Source organism: Girardinichthys multiradiatus, chromosome 18 (assembly GCF_021462225.1).
Source record: "Girardinichthys multiradiatus isolate DD_20200921_A chromosome 18, DD_fGirMul_XY1, whole genome shotgun sequence".
NCBI classification, from domain to species: domain Eukaryota; kingdom Metazoa; phylum Chordata; class Actinopteri; order Cyprinodontiformes; family Goodeidae; genus Girardinichthys; species Girardinichthys multiradiatus.
In genome coordinates this window covers 10,450,501-10,471,058 of record NC_061810.1, presented here as the reverse complement: position 1 = coordinate 10,471,058, position 20,558 = coordinate 10,450,501, and the positions used below count along the sequence as shown (strand labels likewise).

The window sequence follows — 20,558 nt, the reverse complement described above, 5'->3', positions numbered from 1 at the left end:
TCTGGCACACCATGAGAATTCCTTTATAGACTTTTCCTATAAATACTTTCTAGAAACTCGCCAATTGTTGTGAAAAGCAGCCCAAATTTTAGCAACCAACCGAAAGCTATTTTTTTCCAGGCTAACGTATCAAAGTGAAGCTCAATTGGGCAGAAACCAATCTGGCAACACTGGGCATTTCAATGACCGCTTCTCTGGTCTCGTATCTTTCAGTTTCGCACAATAGTGGGGGGAAAAATAAAAGCTTGAGTCACACCGAGTGACTAATAACTGGATTGTATTTGTCTAATATATATATCGACAGGAACAACAGTAGCAAAATTTGTCGTTAGAAAAAAACAGGTCCAAGCTGGTAAAACAGGTTGATAATTCTCCGACGGCACCTAAATACAACAGCCAGTTACCTGAAACTAGGTGGGTAACTCCTCGGCGACGCCGCGCCTCTTCTACACACACTGCATCTAACAGGAAGAAAGCCTGTCAAACGGCGGTGAATGAGCTGCTCGGTTCGGCTCTTTCTACACTCGTACCGCGACGTTTGGACGGTGGCACAGCCAACATGCTGATTAAAGAGTTGTAAGTATGCTTTAACTTTCCAACGCTTGCAGTGTTTCTTTTTCACTTCGACGACTTAAATGTTTTGAACTTAAATAAAACCCAGTGAACTGCTGCCAAACTGTTAAAACCTAAATTCGAAAATAAACCTTTAAACAATATGAACCACTTTTATTAACTCATATTCTCAAAACCGACGTATTGTGCTATTTTAGTAACTTATTTCTGCCTGTGTTGTTAAAACGCAGAACTTACATTAACTTTCTTCCTGTTTATGGCTCATTTTATAGCTAGCAAATATGGCAAGGAAACTATTAAGAAAAAAGTGTGGTTTTGAACACATATTTGAGGATATGACATTTCGGCTTAAACAAGTTTACTGAATTGTACCTGAAATAGCGGCATAATGGAGCTAAGGCTTTCAGCTGGGCTTCAGAGGGGTTTAATGTATGGAAGGAGCCTGAAGGCGCAGTCAGGTGTTTTTTTCCCGGCTTCATCTCCTTTTCTGGAACCATTATCCTACGCTGAATATAATATTTATTCAATGAGAAGATGTAGGTACATATTGAATAAAACACACTCGTTCTTTTCCAGGGGGGTTTGTTGCTGCGTTTTTAAAAGGTTTCCTTACAAGACAAGTGTTGGGGTCTATGAACCCCTGTGCTTGCTAGACGGGTTGATATGGGGTAAGAACGCTGTCAAAAACAATGTGTATGTAAAGATGGAAATGTGTGCATATTAGTCAATAGTTGTGCATAAGTAAAATCCAAAAGAGGTATTATATATTTTCTCTATAAGAATACAAAATAAAATGTTACAGCTTCAAGAAATTGCAAACACAAAGTTCAAGTTTACAGTTGTGGTTTATTCTTTATGAATACAATATGCTATAACAGTTTGTCAATACGATTTCTTTACTATGAGAATACGAATTTACATCAACGACTTGGTGTCACGTGATCTCAGGCTCAGAATATAGTGGGTGGAGTTATACAATGATGTACAGTAGGTGGCGGTATGCACATCTGAATTTGTTGCGAACCGCCAGCAGAAGAAGAGAAGAAGAAGCAGCACCACTAGCGCTAAAATGACAGACCAAGAAACTATTGTACAAAGCCAGGTAATGTTAAAAAGTTTATATATGTCGTAATGTCGTTAATATATACTCTTGGTCCGTTTATTTGGCGCTAGTGTTGCTTCTTCTTCTTCTGCTGGCGGTTCGCAACAAATTCAGAGGTGCATACTGCCACCTACTGTCCATCATTGTATAACTCCACCCACTATATTCTAAGCCTGAGATCACGTGACACCAAGTCGTTGATGTAAATTCGTATTCTCATAGTAAAGAAATCGTATTGACAAACTCTTATAGCATATTGTATTCATAAAGAATAAACCACAACTGTAAACTTGAACTTTGTGTTTGCAATTTCTTGAAGCTGTAACATTTTATTTTGTATTCTTATAGAGAAAATATACAATACCTCTTTTGGATTTTACTTATGCACAACTTTTGACTAATATGCACACATTTCCGTCTTTACATACACATTGTTTTTGACAGTGTTCTTACCCCATAGGTTTATCACTTCTTGTCGTATGCACATAATTGCTGGGAAGGCATCCAGCAATGACTGCCATCTGATCACAGGGCAAAGTACATCACCAGGCTCAGCTATGTTCAATCAGAATGCATATTAAGGCTGGGTATGCCTTAGAACATACTAGTGCTGGAATATAACATAACACATTTTGAATTAGAAAAATGCCCATTGCCAATGATCAGATCCAAGCATCAGATCTTATTTTATCCCACCAGGCAACAGGTTGATGCCTTAAAAGCTCACCTTCCACTCTGATCTGGGCTTATGAAATATTCAAGCTCTGCTAGACTGACAACAGTTGGTGATTAATTCACTATTGTATGGTAGCACAAAGAACACAGACACACACTTGCATGCAAGGTTTCCACTAAAAGCTCCAGGCTTTGTTTGTTCACTTTGTTGGACAAGTGTTGATTTCAGCTTCATAATTTCCTCTTCCTGCTCTCTTTGTTCCTGTGATAGTGGGGACTCCAGCAGAAAATCACGCTTTGCTACTTCCCGGTGTACGTTGGATATTACATAAGTGCACTATTGTGAGCGCCGCTCATGTTGTGATTGTGCAGGGTATAAACAGGAAAAATAAACTATTTTTGTGTCTTTCCTCACTTTATAGCTGCGTGATCCCCATGGTGAGGCCCTGGTTTCGTTAGTTACTGACCTCAAGTCTAACTTGCCTGTGCCTGACCCACCTCATCTCAGTGTCTGAGTTTATGATACTGTGTAGTATAGTCTGATTACTTGTGTGTGTTGAGATAAAAGCCACAGCCCATTAATGCAGGTGTTTCCTTAGCTCCTATTTGAGACATGCATTTCAGGAGCACTTCACTGACTGCTTTAAAACGTGATTTAAAGAGCTGTCCAGTGGTGTTATGAAGTAAAGATTTTCACTAAATGATTTCACAAAACACAAAGTTTTTAAAAAGGCGTTGTGTTCTTTCTCCTATATTCACACCGACACGCTAAGAAATGAGCTGATCAGCTTGCAGTGGTAAACCCTAAGATGAACTTTTCCCCACAGTGTTCTCACATGACTCAAGTGCTTTGCTGCAGCTCTGCAGAATACAAGTAAACATCTCTGAAGAAATAACAGCAAGTAAATGGATGTAGTCAAAAAGTGCCAAGTGCCATATTTCTCAAGGGATTTCACCAGAGACATGCAGCTATAGAACCTTGTTTTTGGGAGAGTAGCTTTTTTCTGGTTTGATAACAATTTACAACAAAATTGGGAAAAAAAACCAGAAGCCCTGACCATGATGCAGTGTTTTATAACCTGGTAAACTACAGTATAATGTGTCTGGCTGATTCTTCCAGGAAAGTCTGGCTAGTAGTTTAACAATCAAATTCAGGCTTTAGCCCTTTAATTAACCTTCTAGGAAGCCTTTATTTAGAATGGATAAACATTAGATAAACCAAATAAGACTACTAATGTTAGCAGCTTGTACTGTACCTTTAAGCCTCATAGGAGTATGTAATCAGAGAGCTGCTGAAAAGAGGAAAAGCATGATAACGTATCCCTATACAGATGTGATGTGTCTATAGTAAATCTATGACCGGTGTTGTGATGTCATCACTTCCTGATATGTGCTCTCCGGTTGAATGAGTAAATGTTTGTTTTTCTTTCCCTTTCACAGCCGGATTGTCCTGCCCATCTCAGTCGAGGAGGTACTCATTTTTTTTTTTTACTTCACTTTGAATTGTATCAGTGGAAGCACAAGACTGACCTCAACAGACTGTAAATGTTTCACATTTAGATATGTGTCTGATTCCCCTATCTTTTATCGGCAGGATGCTTTGCTCAGGCTTATTCAGCATACAGTCACAGATGCAACAATCAGACTTTTGTGCCCATTTTTAATCTGCAGCTTTTCTAAAGCTTTGATCTACCAGTAGGGATTTCGAATTGTATCAACAAGCTGTTGTATAAGAAGATATAAAAACAGTATTGAACAGTATTGTTTTCGGACTTTGGACCACTGTGTGAAAGAGTTGGCAATGTTTCTAAAAATAAAAGGGGAGTTTTACGCCAATATTATGGAGTGGATAATTTAAAGCATCAAATATTAGTGATGACTGTAATTTCCATGACTAAACTGCAGTGTCTAAAGAGAACTTAGCTTTTGTCTTAACTATGGGATTTCCAAATGGCTCCCAACATTTCCAAATACAACATGTTGTCTAACAGCATATAAAAGCTTGAAGAATAAAAGTGTTTTCTGTCCTCAGCCTTCCTGTTATCTGCTGAAAGGCTTGCTCTCTCAGGCTGAATGGACAAGGGTTTCCTTTTAAAGAGCTTCTTGCATCTCTGTTCTTTCTCTGACCTGTTCACCAGTCAGTGACCGTGGAGTTGAAATTGCTCGGATTCCAGTTACCTGTTCATTTCTTGATGCATGTGGTTACAGTCATAGTTGAAATGTGTTTGTGTCACATCCAACCTTTGATGGCAGAACATCAGATGTGTTGTATTGTGTGGATTACCTTGCTGTAATCCATCTCAAAATACACAATAATTGACTGTAGCCTCTTCCAAGGTTGGGATTAGTGCTCCTTCTCTTTGGTTATTCATGCGTAGGGTTCCTATGCAGCCTTAAGAAGTCTGAAAAATGTAAAGTATTGAAAGTTGTTTTGATTTTCTATACTTAATTCCTTTCAATTCCCACCAGGCCTAACGCTATTGACAAAACGTGTTTTTAAGAGACATAAAGACAGGAAGAGGTGATGTCTGTCTAATATAATGTCAGCTGCTTCTCTGTCCAGCAAGTCTAGTGTTGAGTTTAGCATTGCAGCGTGCATGCACCTGTACGTTACATGCACAGATTATTGAAGTGACAGACGAGGATGAACTCTTGAATTTTTATACCGTAATTTCATTAGGAAAACAGCAGAAACATTTTAATTCCCAGTTTACCTAGTTTACGTATTCAAACCTGGCCACTGTAGAAACATTTGGTATAATTTCAAATGGACCTTTTGAATTTATGCATATAAAATGGGAAAGAGTGAATTGGAATTTTTGAGACCGGAAAAGTCAGCAATTTTGAAATAAGATTTTGAAATGAAAAGTCTAGGAACCAGTGGAATATTAACACTGTCTCTCCCGGGTTCTTAGTAATGTATTTCAGTCTGTGGTTCTGATCCTGCTGCCTTTCCAGGATAATTCATGCTGGGCAATAATGAATCCTGCTGTTAAAGATTAGGTGCCTACCTGTAGCAATAGTGTGCATTTGGTCAAAATTAGTTTGTCTTAAAGGATGGCTTGACCCAAATACTCAGGTGAGCCGGTTCTGCTTTTTCACCTCTCTTGGCCCTTCCCCCTGCTGCTCTTCTAGATGGAACCCTCCCATTTCACTCATTGTGTGCTTTATTCCAAATGTCACATTCAACAGAGAGGTCTTTGTTTTTATTGCTTCACATGGAGCAGAAGCCAGTATTTCACTAAAGCCTCTAATCACAGTTTTGCTGTGAGACCGGCTTTTCCTCTCCTCGGTGTGGTAGGTTGGATGTGGACCAGTTGGTTCACCTGTTGGTTGAGCAACAGTGTGGGATGTTTACAGCATCTTGATTTGGATCAGGACCATCTCAACTCAGGGTGCCCTGTGTAATCCAGTTACTTAACATGGATTTGCTGTTATAGGTGCAGTTTTAATGTTTTTATACTTAGCAAGAGCAAATGGGATACAGTTTTGTTTAATTATAAAACCATCTTGTACAATGGGATGGCTGTTCTTCCCTGTTAGATTTCATTCACCAGAAGCAGTTATTGACAGAGTGAAGATAAGATAATAGTTTACTTCCCAAAGTTAGAACAGCCATGCTAGCTGTTGACTAGGTTCGTATTACATTAGCCATGCTTGTGTCAGATGAATCCCTCTGACACTAGAGCTAGCCTTCTCATCTACCTCTAAACTGTTAAAAAAGGTGGAACCATTCCTTTATATCAGGTTTCATGTTTTCATTTGGGGAGTTACAAATTATTAATGCATGCAATACAACAAGGGTGTCTTCCGCTCCTTTTTATAATAAACATAAATAACCTGGTTCTGTCCTTGGCTAAAGTCTGGATGCATGATTGGGTTTTATGGCTCGACATACAAGCATTCTTTTTAATCATGTAGTTTAGAGAATTGCAGAAAACCAATGAGTAAAAATGAGTTAAAAGTTAAAAGAAAAGGCTAATGGTGTGTCCAGGTTGTAGTTGGAAGATGGAATTTGTGAATTACAAGTCAAATAAATCAGCTGGGATGTTCTCTTAAAGATTCTTCTTCAGTCCTTACCTCCAAATCCAACATGGCTGCCGGATTTATATATTTATATTTGCACTGCGATGGGTGTGTATTGCTAACGGTAATTAGGTTGCTCAATGACTGCAGCAATCAACAAATCCAGCTGGTTTTCTGACACACATTGAAGTTGGGTGTGGCATCATTCCCACATTTATTTTCCAACTTCTGAGGCAAATTAAACAAATCGTGACTTTGATGCGTCTGAGATCCAGAAATGCACTTTACTGTAACACGTTACCTGGCATCTGTGATAAATCCAATAAAATGAGGTGACATTTCTCTGGGCTTTTAAATTTAAAAGCCCATAGAAATGTTATCATTGTATCAAAAAATGAATGATGACACTAAAAGTATGAATCACAGTATATTTGTTAGTCAGCTCTGAACCAAAAGGTTACTGGCGAAAGGCAGTTGAGACATTTTGGTCAGACTAATATTAGTTATCCTGTGTGACTGAGTCCAGAACATCTTTTAATGCAGTGATTCCTGCTCTCATACAACCTTAAAACACCCTCCTTGTTTCTGTTAGTCGTTATGACCTGACTCAGCATGTTGTTTTTCTCTGACCAACCTGATAGACGGAGGTCTGTGTCTGAACATGTAGCGGTTGTTATTTTCTGAGAGTTACAAGCTGCTGGCTGTTTGTGGGAGCTCCCTGCATTTGTCTATGATAATAAGACAGACTGGTTTTACATGGCAAGTCACATTCCTGGGCACAAAGGAGAAGCTAAACATCCAGTACTACCAAAACAGGTCATCAGCATGAAGCAACGCCTTGCCTCAGCATAGAACAGCGCTGGTCTCAGTTCACATACAGGATTATGATTTTTGGTGGGTGTGGTTAAGCTGCTTGAAGCACCAGATGTGGCTTTTCCACTTCAAATGTAACCTACTTGCAAACTTGCTTAATGACACAGCAGTTTCCCCGGTGGACTAGATGTCTCAGCGTTGCATAAAACAGCCGACCCGACAAGCTCTTAGCTTGTCAGGGGTTTTTTCTATCTGGTTCAAGTGTGTTAAAGTGACAGAGTTGACGACACCCAGGGTGCAAGTCACTGTTTCCAGCAGCACAGCATTTATGCCTGACTGCGTAGTCTGGAGAGGGAGGAAGAGGAAGCAAGCCAAGTCAGAAAGAGGCTGCAGCTTTTCCTCTGCAAAAGCCTCGGTTTAGGAGTTGTTGGAAAACGGTTTACTCTCGGTCACTGCTGCTCTAATGTGGTTTTCTTTCTTTACCAACTGAGGATTTTAGCTCTGTTTGCCAAAGTTATAGATTTTGTACATTTCATTTAAAAAACTAAACTACTGATCAAAAGCAAAAAAATTTTTTAAATGATTTCTACTTAGATTATTAGTGTTAGTGTTTTACATGAGTCATCACATTTTATTTTTCTCTGCCATTTCTTAAATCCAACATCCTTAACTATATATGAGTCATGTTGGCAAACTCCTAAACATTCAAACATCTAAAACATTCAAAACAACAGCGTTTTAAAATCTCTGACTTTAATTGGTAAAAGTACCATCCTAATTAAATGCTAACTGTGGTTGTCCACCATGTGGGGCTTATCAGTACCTCACTGCCAAGATGGTTATGTTTTGGTCACTCCCTTCTCAGACAAAATTAGATCAGAGACTTTAAAGTTTTTCATGTTTTGTCCTGTTAGATCCACAAACTGGTTTTAATTTGAATGTTGTGGGATAGACAGACCCATACTAAGGAGAGAGAGAGAGACTGAGACTTCTGACATCATGTTTTCAGTGTGACTGAGAACGATTGGACCATACACAAGCAGGAACTAAAAATAGTAACTGTTCCACATAATTACTACACTAACAAAAATTGTAAGGCATGTCTGGAGGACAATTGGAGCCCTTATAGCTGCTAAAAACATTTCTAAAGAGAAGTATGAAATATGTACATAGGGATGTAGCATGATGTATTAACATAAAGTGCAGCTCGTGCTAGAGTAGCCTGTGAACAGACATTGGTCATGAAATGGACAGTTGAGTGTCTACAGGGGGCGATTGCCTTCATAGCTCTGGGAAAGAAACTGTATTTAAGTCTGTTTGTTTTGGATTTAATGCAGCTGAACCGCCGTCCCGATGGAAGTGGGGCCAACAGCTCATAGCCCGAGTGGGTGGGATCTCTGGCAATGCATCTGGCCTTCTTCTGGACTCGTGTAACATAATCCAAGTCCAGGTCTGGCAGACTGCAACCCACAATTCCCTGTCCTGTCCTCTACATCCGTGCTTAGTCTTTCCTCTCCTGTGCTGTGCGGTTCGCGTACCACGCTGTCCTGCTGAGTCACAGAATGCTTTCCACTGTGGCCCTGTAAAAGTTTGTAGCTGAGGAGAGAGTTGGTACCAGTGCAAATGGGAGAGGCTGAGAAAGACCCAAGCCTGAGGCAGAGGTTTACCTTTCAGAGCCATAACAACCCGGTGTAATGAAATGTCAGCATGAATCCACATGGTCTGTGAAGGTCTCAGAGATTTGTTAGAGAACATTTCTGAGCTGTTCCAGAAACAGCATCATGAAGACTTAAGAACATAACAGACATGTCAGGGAGAAAGTTGTGGAGAAATTTAAAGCAGGGTTTGATAATATTCCAACCTTTGAACATCTCACAGAGCTCTGTTTAATCCATCATCTAATATTGGAAAGAATATGGCACAACTGCAAACCTACCAAGACTTGGCCGTCCACCTAAACTGACAGGCCCAGCAAGGAGAGCATTAATCAGAGAAGCAGCCAAGAAGTGGATGGTAACTCTGGAAGAGCTACAGATATCCACAACTCGGGTGGGAGAACCAGTTTACAAGATAGCCAAAACAAATGCACTCCACAACCCCAACTTTAATGGAAGAGTGCCAAAATGGAATTATTAAGTCTTATTTGCAGTTTGCCACAAGCCATGTAGTGACACAGCCTCTGGTCAGATGAGACCTAAATGAGACTTTTTGGCCTGCATGTGAGGCAGACAACTAATGATGCGCATTACTGTGAACACATCATCTCCAGTATGAAACAAGGTGGTGGCAGCATTATGGTGTGGGGATTCCTTTCTTCAGCATGGACAGAGAAGCTGGTTAGAGTTAAACAGATGATGGATGGAGCTAAATACCAGGGTGAAGGTTCACCATTCAACTGGACAATGGCCCTAAACATACAGCCAGCGCAACAACGGGTGATATTGATCAAAGCACATTCATGTGTTCGACTCCAGACCTAAATCCATTTAACCGCCTGTGTTAAGACTTGAACACTTAGGGTTACAGATGCTCTCCATCCATTTCAATTGAGCTTGAGTTGCTTTGCTAGGAGTAATGAGCATAAATCTCAGTCTCTACATGTGCAAAGCTGGTAGAGAGGTACCCTAAAGACCTGCAGCTGTAATCGTAATGAAAGGCGGTTCCACAAAATATTCCCTCGGCAGGATAAACCAAAATGTATGACATGTTTATAAGATTGTTACTTGTAAAACAAACAGAAAAAATATGTGTAAATCTTGTATCATTTTCCTTCTGCTTGACAATTATGCACTAGTGTTTGTTGCTCTATCACAGGGAATCCCAGTAGAATAGATTGAAGTTTGTGGTTGTAATGTGAAAATGTTCAATAGAAATAATTTCTTCTGAAAGTCCCTGTAGGGTGTTAGGGACTTAACCTTATGGAGGTTTGAGGAAATGAGCTGCGAGGAAAATGTATTTTCAAAACAGAGCAAATTTGTATGGATTTCTGGTTTCATTTTAGTACCAAGTGGGCCAGCTGTACACAGTAGCAGAAGCCAGTAAAAATGAGACGGGAGGGGGAGAAGGTGTGGAGGTGCTCGTGAACGAGCCATATGAGCAGGATGGGGAGAAAGGACAATACACCCATAAGGTCTACCACCTGCAGAGGTAGGTGACTTTTGGTTACCTGAACCCTTCATGCCTCTGACTCTCTTTAATGGTCAAGTTACCATCACTATTATTGTTTCCAGGGTTAAAAGGTGAATGTTGTATGAGTAATCTCACCAAGGACTAATCTGTGTTACTAGTGTATATATACATATACAAGGAGTTGAATCTGTTAAATTGTACACATCATAGAAAAGTATGTAAATACAGAGGAAAATCATGTGAAAGCACTAGAAAAACGGAGGAATCCATGTTTGTCTCTGCAGCAAAGTGCCGCAGTTTATTCGCATGATTGCTCCAAAAGGTTCTCTTGAGGTGCACGAGAAGGCCTGGAATGCATATCCCTACTGCCGGACAAGTGAGTCACACTGCACACATAAAGCAACATGTGACAAACTGAACCCTGCACATATGTAAACAACTGCTTCTCTGTTTAAACCCTGTGCTTCCATGATGTATGTGAAACAAGGATATGGTTTATGTTCAAATCTGCAGATGAATTTAATCTTTTTTTTTTTTTATCCTTCTGTTTCTGGTTATTCATCTTCCATCACCGTCCACCTCTTCTTCTGCTCCAGTCCTTACGGTAAGTATTCATGAATAATACCCAAGTTAAACATACTAATACGCCATGTTATATCTGCTTGGTAGTAGACCGAAGGAACCCTTCTGACTGACCATCCTGTGCATCTCTCCTTTAACTACAGAACACCTATATGAAAGACAAGTTTATGATCAAGATCGAGACGTGGCACAAACCTGACATGGGGGATCAGGAGAACGTAAGTCACCAGTGCTCTTAGTGATGATTTAGGATTTAACAAATAGGTTACACACACAGAAAACATTCAAACAAAGATCCTGGGTGTGTTGTTGCTTTTCTGCTGTGACACCATGTTAAACATTCCTGTATCAAAGCTTTAATACAGTGAAACTATGGTATTTTGACTTAAGGAAGGGTGTTTTAACCGTGAGAGTCTCATAGCGAGTCATGCCTAATGGAAAAACTCTGAAACACGGTCAACAGTTTCCACAGATGATTCCAGTCTGATGGCTCTCTGCACACATCTTTGTGCATGGATTTACTTCACAGATGGAGATTTTATTTATTTTAGAAGGAATTTAGCTCTTGTTTCAACAGTACTTTTTGGTGGTTATCTTCAGTTCTGTATCCACATTTCTAAAACACACGCCACCTTGGCTGTTACAATTAGCTCAGTGGCCTTCAAAGTGACACAAGCGGAAAAAAAACCCCAAAAAACCTTCAGGGTTGTCCAAAACCTCCTGGACCCTGTGGGTCCAAGCAAACCTCTCTTCAGACTGTTTCCCCATTCAGGACTACAAACCTGTAGTAAAACTCTTATCCTTGTAGCTAGCTATATATAAGGTTAATAGAGTGCATCTGCTTTGTAATTGGCTAAACCTTCATTATGTTTCAACACTGTTTTTTTTTTTTTTTGTCTTCTCCAAGCAACTAAGAAAAATTGTAATTATTTCTTATCTGCAGGTACATAAAGTGGATAAATGGGATACAGTGGAGGTTATTAATATTGACATCGCTGATAAAAGTGCCATCAATCCAAAGGTAAGAGAAAACATTTTAGCCAAGAAACTGAAAATGTTTAAGGTTTTAATACTCCAGGGCTGGACGTGTACAAAGCAGCAACACTGATCATCTTTGTCTTTTTTTTTTTTTTTTTTGCAAAGTCATGAAAACGTTGTTTAAAAAGGTGACTTTTCTCTATGCCTAATGTGGAATCTGGTAGAGTTACAATAGATGAAAACATATTTTCACCTAAGAAATAAAGCAATAAAACGTGAAGTCTTGAAGGGATTCCAAAACAAGGAATGAAAATATAAAATCAGAAATTGAATTGTGTTTAAAATCTGCATTTTGAATGAGAGTCAGTGGCACACAATAATAAGGGGATACATATTGCTCTTAAGTTTGCAAGGTTAAAAAATGAAAGTTCGACCAAAAATACACAACCTGGTCAAATGTTCTGCAATTTGTATCGACACAGTAAGACTGATGCAAAAATAAAATAAAAAATGTGATGGGACCCTGGAGGGTTAAATCTCTTTGCCGTAACATGAGTTGTTACTTGTTCTTTTTTCACAACAACAGTATACATGCTACTTTCATTGTACAGGACTACAAGGCAGACCAGGATCCTGCCCTCTTTAAGTCAGAGAAGACCGGAAGAGGCCCACTGGGACCTGACTGGCAGGTACAGTTTATTATTGGATGCTATAAATAGACCTCAAAGATTTTATGTCTCTTCTTTTTTTTTTCATCTCGACCATTTATCTGGATTTGCAGAAAGAACTCGCCAACAACCCCAACTGTCCTCACATGTGTGCCTACAAGCTAGTCACTGTTGAATTCAAGTGGATGGGACTACAGAACAAGATGGAAAGCTTCATTCAAAAGGTAAAAAAAGTTTGGATTATAATATTCAGATTTCTTATAGAATAGGGGACTTTTACTGGAAATATTGCTGCCTTCTGTTGCCTGTATCTGAATGTGTGTGTTGTGCTCACACCCACTTCTTCCACTGTGTCCAGGTGGAAAAGCGTTTGTTTACCCACTTCCACAGGCAGCTGTTCTGCAGCATTGACAAATGGATCGAACTGTCGATGGATGACATTCGGCGTATGGAAGAGGAGACAAAAAAGGAGCTGGATAAGGTGAATGAAGACTGTTAGAAATGTTGTGATTTTTGTGATACTGCATCATAAGGAGCATTACTGCTGTGGTTCTATTGTACACTGCTCCGAAAAATTAAAGGAAAACATCTGATCTTAATTAAAAACAATAATGCTAGATATCCAAAGTGATATAGAATGGGTAAGGTGTTATGAACAAAGGGATGCATCATCATTTGAGTAAAATCATCAACCCAGACAGGGCTTAATCCGAAGTCGCCAAAAACTATAAACTAAACAAACTAAGACGTCAAACTTGTCCAGTTTGCTGAAATGTCATTGCATCAACTTAAAATGGTCCTCAGCAGTTTGTATGTCTTCCACGTGCTTGTATGCATGCCTGACGTCTGACAACGTCATGAGATGGATGGTGTCCTGGGGTATCTCCTCCCAGATCCTGACCAGGGTGTCACTGAGCTCCTGGACAGTCTGAGGTGGAACCATGTGCCGTTGGATGGACCTAGACATGATGTCCCAGAGATGTTCTAATGGTTTTAGGCCAGGGGAGCATGGAGGCCAGTCAATGGTATCAATTCCTTCATCCTCCAGGAACAGCCTGCATACTCTTTCCACATGAAGCACGGAGGAACACAGTACCCGCTGCACCAGTTGAGGGTCTAACGAAGGGTCTAAGGATTTCATCAGGGTGCCATCATTCATCCTGGACAGATCTGTCCGTTCCGCTATGGATATGCCTCCCCAGACCAACACTGACCCACCATCAAACCGATCATGCTGAACAATGGTGCAGGCAGCATAATGTTCACCGCAGCTTCTCCGGACCCTTTCACGTCTGTCACATGAGCTCAGATTGAACCTGCTCTCATTTTGGAATACAAGAGGACGCTAGTGGTGAACCTGTCCATTCTGGAGTTCTCTGGTAAATGCCAGTGGTCCTCCATGGTGCTGGGCAGTGAGCACAGGGCCCAGTACAAAACATCAGGCCCTCAGGCCACCCTCATAAAGACTGTTTCTAATGGTTTGGTTGGAGGCATTCAGGTCATTGGCCCACTTGAGGTCACTTTGTAGGGCTCTGGCAGTACTCATCCTGTTCCTTCTTGCACAAAGGAGCAGATACTGGTCCTGCTGATGGATTATGGACCTCCAACAGGCCTGTCCAGCTCTTCTAGAGTAACAGCATGTCTCTGGAATCTCCTCCATGCTCTTGAGGCTGTGCTGGGAGACACAATAAACCTTCCGGTCAATGGCATGTATTGATGTGCCATCCTGGTTGAATTGGACTGTCTGTGCAACCTTTGTTGGGTCCAGGTATCACCCCATGCTACCAGTAGTGACACTGACCCTGGTCAAATGCAAAAATGTTGAAAAACAAATAAAAACTGGAGATAAAAATGTCTGAGGCATGGTTGCCCCTTTAGTACAACCGTTGTTAATTTCATTAACAACAAAACAGCTGACACTGAACTCCCTCTACTACTGAACTGACTAGATCAATAGTCCAGAACTTTTAACTGGCTTGATATTATACTCTGATTGAAAAGCGTTTCTTTTTTTTTGAGCAGCTTATATTTACACAAAATGAGGGGATCCTGAAAAACATAAAATTGTTTAATTCATGTTTTACATCAACAAGTGAAGCAAGAAAAGATGCAGTTAGAGCATGCAGATGTCTGTTGGTGCACCTCTATTCTGTCAACAATCAACTAGATATGTAAACCAACCCCGGATGCCCAATAAGGATTTCATTTTGGTTCTGGTACCAATCTCAATCTTTTACAGCAAGAATAGGCATTTGCGGAAACAGTGCCAATCTGATGTTTCATTAAAATGAATGCTGGTGTAAATTCAATAAAGCAACATACTGTCATCATATTTTCCATGTGATTGTATAGCACTTCACCTACTCACCAATGATGTGGATAGTGTAGACTCCTGTATCTGTACTAGCTTGAGTTGGCATTAATATTCTGTTATAATGTGGGATAATCAGTTAGGAAAGCTTCTATAATGTTCTAACAACATGCTACATTAATTTTGAAAACCTTACATTTGTTTCTAAACATATTCAATTCAAATTCCAAAATACTTTTTTAATCCCAAAGGCAAATTAAATGTTGTAGCTCATATTATGCCTGATTTGATACACAAGAGTCTTCGGTAAACTCATCGTGGTCCTCATGACATGCTTTTCTGGATGGGAATTTGCTGAGTGCTAGGCCAACGCTAGCATTTTTACTGTCGGGTCGTTGATAATTCAACTCGTAATTTAATGCGATTCCAGTTAATGCTATGTGACCAAGACTTGCAGAATAACTTGCTCTCCTACTCCAGAAACGTTGGTGTGAAGGTTGTAAAATGTAATGAGGGGTCTTTCAGCGTCTCTCTGTGCAGCTCTGCTGGGGATATCAGAGTGTAGAGCAGATTACACTGTTAACGCCATTGTAAAGGGTGGAAAATGCAAAGGAGAACCCCATATTTGTTAGATCAACATAAGAACATAAGAATATGCAGTCTGTAACATATTGTGATAAAGTTCATTATTTTCTATAATGTAATGATGAAAATTTAACATTCATATATTTTAGATTCATTGCACACTAACTGAAATATTTCAGGTCTTTTATTGTCTTAATACGGATGATTTTGGCATACAGCTCATGAAAACTCAAAATTCCTATCTCATAAAATTAGCATATCATTAAAAGGGTCTCTAAACGAGCTATGAACCTAATCATCTGAATCAACGAGTTAACTCTAAACACCTGAAAAAGATTCCTGAGGCCTTTAAAACTCCCAGCCTGGTTCATCACTCTTCATGTCATTCGGAAATCAAGGTGCCAGAGTCTGGAGGAAGACTGGGGAGAAGGAAATGCCAAAATGCCAGAAGTCCAGTGTCAAGTACCCACAGTCAGTGATGGTCTGGGGTGCCGTGTCAGCTGCTGGTGTTGGTCCACTGTGTTTTATCAAGGGCAGGGTCAATGCAGCTAGCTATCAGGAGATTTTGGAGCACTTCATGCTTCCATCTGCTGAAAAGCTTTATGGAGATGAAGATTTCATTTTTCAGCACGACCTGGCACCTGCTCACAGTGCCAAAACCACTGGTAAATGGTTTACTGACCATGGTATCACTGTGCTCAATTGGCCTGCCAACTCTCCTGACCTGAACCCCATAGAGAATCTGTGGGATATTGTGAAGAGAACGTTGAGAGACTCAAGACCCAACACTCTGGATGAGCTAAAGGCCGCTATCGAAGCATCCTGGGCCTCCATAAGACCTCAGCAGTGCCACAGGCTGATTGCCTCCATGCCACGCCGCATTGAAGCAGTCATTTCTGCAAAAGGATTCCCGACCAAGTATTGAGTGCATGACTGTACATGATTATTTGAAGGTTGACGTTTTTTGTATTAAAAACACTTTTCTTTTATTGGTCGGATGAAATATGCTAATTTTGTGAGATAGGAATTTTGGGTTTTCATGAGCTGTATGCCAAAATCATCCGTATTAAGACAATAAAAGACCTGAAATATTTCAGTTAGTGTGCAATGAATCTAAAATATATGAATGTTAAATTTTCATCATTACATTATGGAAAATAATGAACTTTATCACAATATGCTAATATTTTGAGAAGGACCTGTAGATGATCTAAAACTAACACAAGGATCAATCTACCTGGAGAATGTCCTTTTTAAAGTCTAATTCAGAGATTCTGGGGACATCTAGTGATATAAATATCAAACTGCAACTCCAGCTTGTCCCAGTTCTTCAAGTAAATACAATGTTTTTCACACTAGTACAAGGTCCCCAAAATGGTTAAATAAAAATATTAATTGTTAGACCTTTGCAGATTTTTCACTAACATGTTTCTTTGTTAACAGATGAGAGAGACTGACGAGATTAAAGGAATGAGTGCTGATGAGTGATGTTCAAGTCAGTAAGTCATAAATAGCTTCACTGTTGTTCAGATAATATTTCTCTGAACAGAATTAGTCTTATTCTTTTTCTGTTGTCCTACACCAGACACCCGTGACACAGAAGGACCTGACCTCAACCTGCAAGCTCACACTCCACTCATCAAGCTGACTGGAACTACCGTGGCATCCTAGGCATAATCAAGAATACCCCCACCCCCTTTACATCTTAATAAAGATTTGCTCTTAATAAGAGCTCATTATTATAAAGCAATCGTGCATTTTTATGTACTACATTTAAATCTGACTGCGGCTGCTTTCATTTTAGCTTTTTATTTTAGATGCAAGTTAAGAGATCTGCTTATAGGATGAAATATTCTTGTTTATGCCTATTTCTTACAAGTTTAAAAATATTACAGTGATAGTGTGGGTCCTCTTGGCAGGAGCATATCCAACTACTATAGTCTGTCGGAATTTGTTCCTCCTCTTGATTTTGTGTAATTTCTCAGATTTTTTGTTCACTTTTCACAGCAAGAAAAACCTAGCAGTTTTCTGTCAACATTTGTAAATGTTTTTTTACTGTAATTACCCAGCAGAATACATACTCCTGTTATTTCCCAATATTTAGCAAAATTGACATTTATCCCACATGTTATGCCTTCCATTCTGCCATGGTGGCCTGAGACAGTAAAAATACGTAGTTAGATTTTTTGTGACACATGAGGGTGTTTTAAAAGATGGTTATCCTGGCATCACATGGCCAGATTTTGGTGAGGTACTGGACACTTGTATGTACCTTTTTAGAATGTGGGTTTGGGTTTTATGTCTCAAATAACCTGAACTGGTTGCTGATTTAAGAATATTTTGTCATTGTGAGTCTAGTCATGTGTCAAATGCAATAATCTGGAGTTCTGTTTTTTGGATTTGTGCATTATGTTAAAGACATCGTTTTCCATTTGTATGTTATGCAATTAATATTGAGTTCTGGAAGCAGTCCATTAAGACGAACATAATCACCCCATGTTTGCACCCTAAACGTTTGACACTTCAAAATAAAAGCATATTCACAAGCATAGATACCCTAATGGTCAAAATATAGAGGAGTTTTATTCAGCTAGTTTTTTCTGTAATTGAAAACCAGTTATAAAATAGGTTTTTGCACCTACATATAATTGTAGAACATTTAAGGTCACTACATTGTGTATTTTTTTCCAGCCTTCAATGTTCACTGACAATAAAAACATTTGGATGATGATATATATACAGTATTTCCAGTAATTTATTACACGTAATACAAAGTTTTAAAAACATAATGGAGAAAACCAGTGACAACTCTGCTTTATGTATATTTGGGTTGATGACATCACAAAAGGCCTAATAATTGAGCTGATCAGCTGGCATTTGCACACATGGTAGACTAGCAACTTTTTATGCATTTTGGCATTAATTCTGAAGAATTGAGTTGCAATAGGTGCAACCTTATTTGTTTGAACTGCAGCAAAGATGGAGGCTGCTGGTAGCTGGTAGGATTTGGCCCACGAGTTACTCTGCCTGGTGACATTTTGGTGGCGGTTGAGCAGAAACCATTGTCGGGACTGGAAATAGATCCCAATGGGATGTACAAGGCCATATTGTTTTTGGGAGGGTAGATTTTTATACTGATTAATGATTTTCAACAAAATTTAAATTGATAGGAAAGTAGATGTGGTTCAACTGGTGACAACCCATGTCTAAAGGGGGTTTGGCTGATTTAATGTTAAACGTATCAGCAGCAGAGGGACAGACAAATGGAAGCACGATGTTACACATACAGGTCCTTCTCAAAATATTAGCATATTGTGATAAAGTTCATTATTTTCCATAATGTCATGATGAAAATTTAACATTCATATATTTTTAGATTCATTGCACACTAACTGAAATATTTCAGGTCTTTTATTGTCTTAATACGGATGATTTTGGCATACAGCTCATGAAAACCCAAAATTCCTATCTCACAAAATTAGCATATTTCATCCGACCAATAAAAGAAAAGTGTTTTTAATACAAAAAACGTCAACCTTCAAATAATCATGTACAGTTATGCACTCAATACTTGGTCGGGAATCCTTTGGCAGAAATGACTGCTTCAATGCGGCGTGGCATGGAGGCAATCAGCCTGTGGCACTGCTGAGTTCTTATGGAGGCCCAGGATGCTTCGATAGCGGCCTTTAGCTCATCCAGAGTGTTGGGTCTTGAGTCTCTCAACGTTCTCTTCACAATATCCCACAGATTCTCTATGGGGTTCAGGTCAGGAGAGTTGGCAGGCCAATTGAGCACAGTGATACCATGGTCAGTAAACCATTTACCAGTGGTTATGGCACTGTGAGCAGGTGCCAGGTCGTGCTGAAAAATGAAATCTTCATCTCCATAAAGCTTTTCAGCAGATGGAAGCATGAAGTGCTCCAAAATCTCCTGATAGCTAGCTGCATTGACCCTGCCCTTGATAAAACACAGTGGACCAACACCAGCAGCTGACACGGCACCCCAGACCATCACTGACTGTGGGTACTTGACACTGGACTTCTGGCATTTTGGCATTTCCTTCTCCACAGTCTTCCTCCAGACTCTGGCACCTTGATTTCCGAATGACATGCAGAATTTGCTTTCATCCGAAAAAAGTACTTTGGACCACTGAGCAACAGTCCAGTGCTGCTTCTCTGTAGCCCAGGTCAGGCGCTTCTGCCGCTGTTTCTGGTTCAAAAGTGGCTTGACCTGGGGAATGTGGCACCTGTAGCCCATTTCCTGCACACGCCTGTGCACGGTGGCTCTGGATGTTTCTACTCCAGACTCAGTCCACTGCTTCCGCAGGTCCCCCAAGGTCTGGAATCGGCCCTTCTCCACAATCTTCCTCAGGGTCCGGTCACCTCTTCTCGTTGTGCAGCGTTTTCTGCCACACTTTTTCCTTCCCACAGACTTCCCACTGAGGTGCCTTGATACAGCACTCTGGGAACAGCCTATTCGTTCAGAAATGTCTTTCTGTGTCTTACCCTCTTACTTGAGGGTGTCAATAGTGGCCTTCTGGACAGCAGTCAGGTCGGCAGTCTTACCCATGATTGGGGTTTTGAGTGATGAACCAGGCTGGGAGTTTTAAAGGCCTCAGGAATCTTTTGCAGGTGTTTAGAGTTAACTCGTTGATTCAGATGATTAGGTTCATAGCTCGTTTAGAGACCCTTTTAATGATATGCTAATTTTGTGAGATAGGAATTTTGGGTTTTCATGAGCTGTATGCCAAAATTATCCGTATTAAGACAATAAAAGACCTGAAATATTTCAGTTAGTGTGCAATGAATCTAAAATATATGAATGTTACATTTTCATCATTACATTATAGAAAATAATGAACTTTATCACAATATGCTAATTTTTTGAGAAGGACCTGTAGAAATACCATTAACAATAAAAAAAGACTGGACTGTAAAGTCAAATGTACAACATAAGATAAACACGAAATATGTAAAGTTTTCAAAAATGGCTTTTTCAGATTCTAGGAAATATGCAAACTGAGTAAAATAATTTTACGAATGTACCAACTGTATATTTGTGCAAAAATAAATTCATTGCAAGAACGAGGAAACCTGCAAAGAATCTAAACAACTAA

At 39.7% G+C, this 20,558-nt stretch overlaps 1 protein-coding gene across 2 annotated transcripts; it reads left to right on the top strand.

Moving 5' to 3' along the window:
* Nucleotides 1-283: 283 nt before the first annotated feature.
* Nucleotides 284-18,179, top strand: LOC124884669 (phosphatidylinositol transfer protein alpha isoform-like). 2 transcript variants are annotated; one of them, XM_047392721.1, is made up of 12 exons: nucleotides 284-576; nucleotides 3,791-3,821; nucleotides 10,191-10,336; nucleotides 10,603-10,694; nucleotides 10,915-10,922; nucleotides 11,044-11,118; nucleotides 11,844-11,921; nucleotides 12,490-12,567; nucleotides 12,660-12,770; nucleotides 12,905-13,027; nucleotides 16,886-16,941; nucleotides 17,028-18,179. In XM_047392721.1, the coding sequence occupies exons 1-11, from the start codon at nucleotides 560-562 to the stop codon at nucleotides 16,928-16,930; spliced, it is 804 nt and encodes a 267-aa protein (XP_047248677.1). In that variant the 5' UTR covers nucleotides 284-559; the 3' UTR covers nucleotides 16,931-16,941; nucleotides 17,028-18,179. The 2 variants fall into 2 exon arrangements, with proteins under 2 accessions (XP_047248677.1, XP_047248676.1); XM_047392720.1 differs by having other exon boundaries at nucleotides 300-576; nucleotides 16,886-16,937.
* Nucleotides 18,180-20,558: the final 2,379 nt, after the last annotated feature.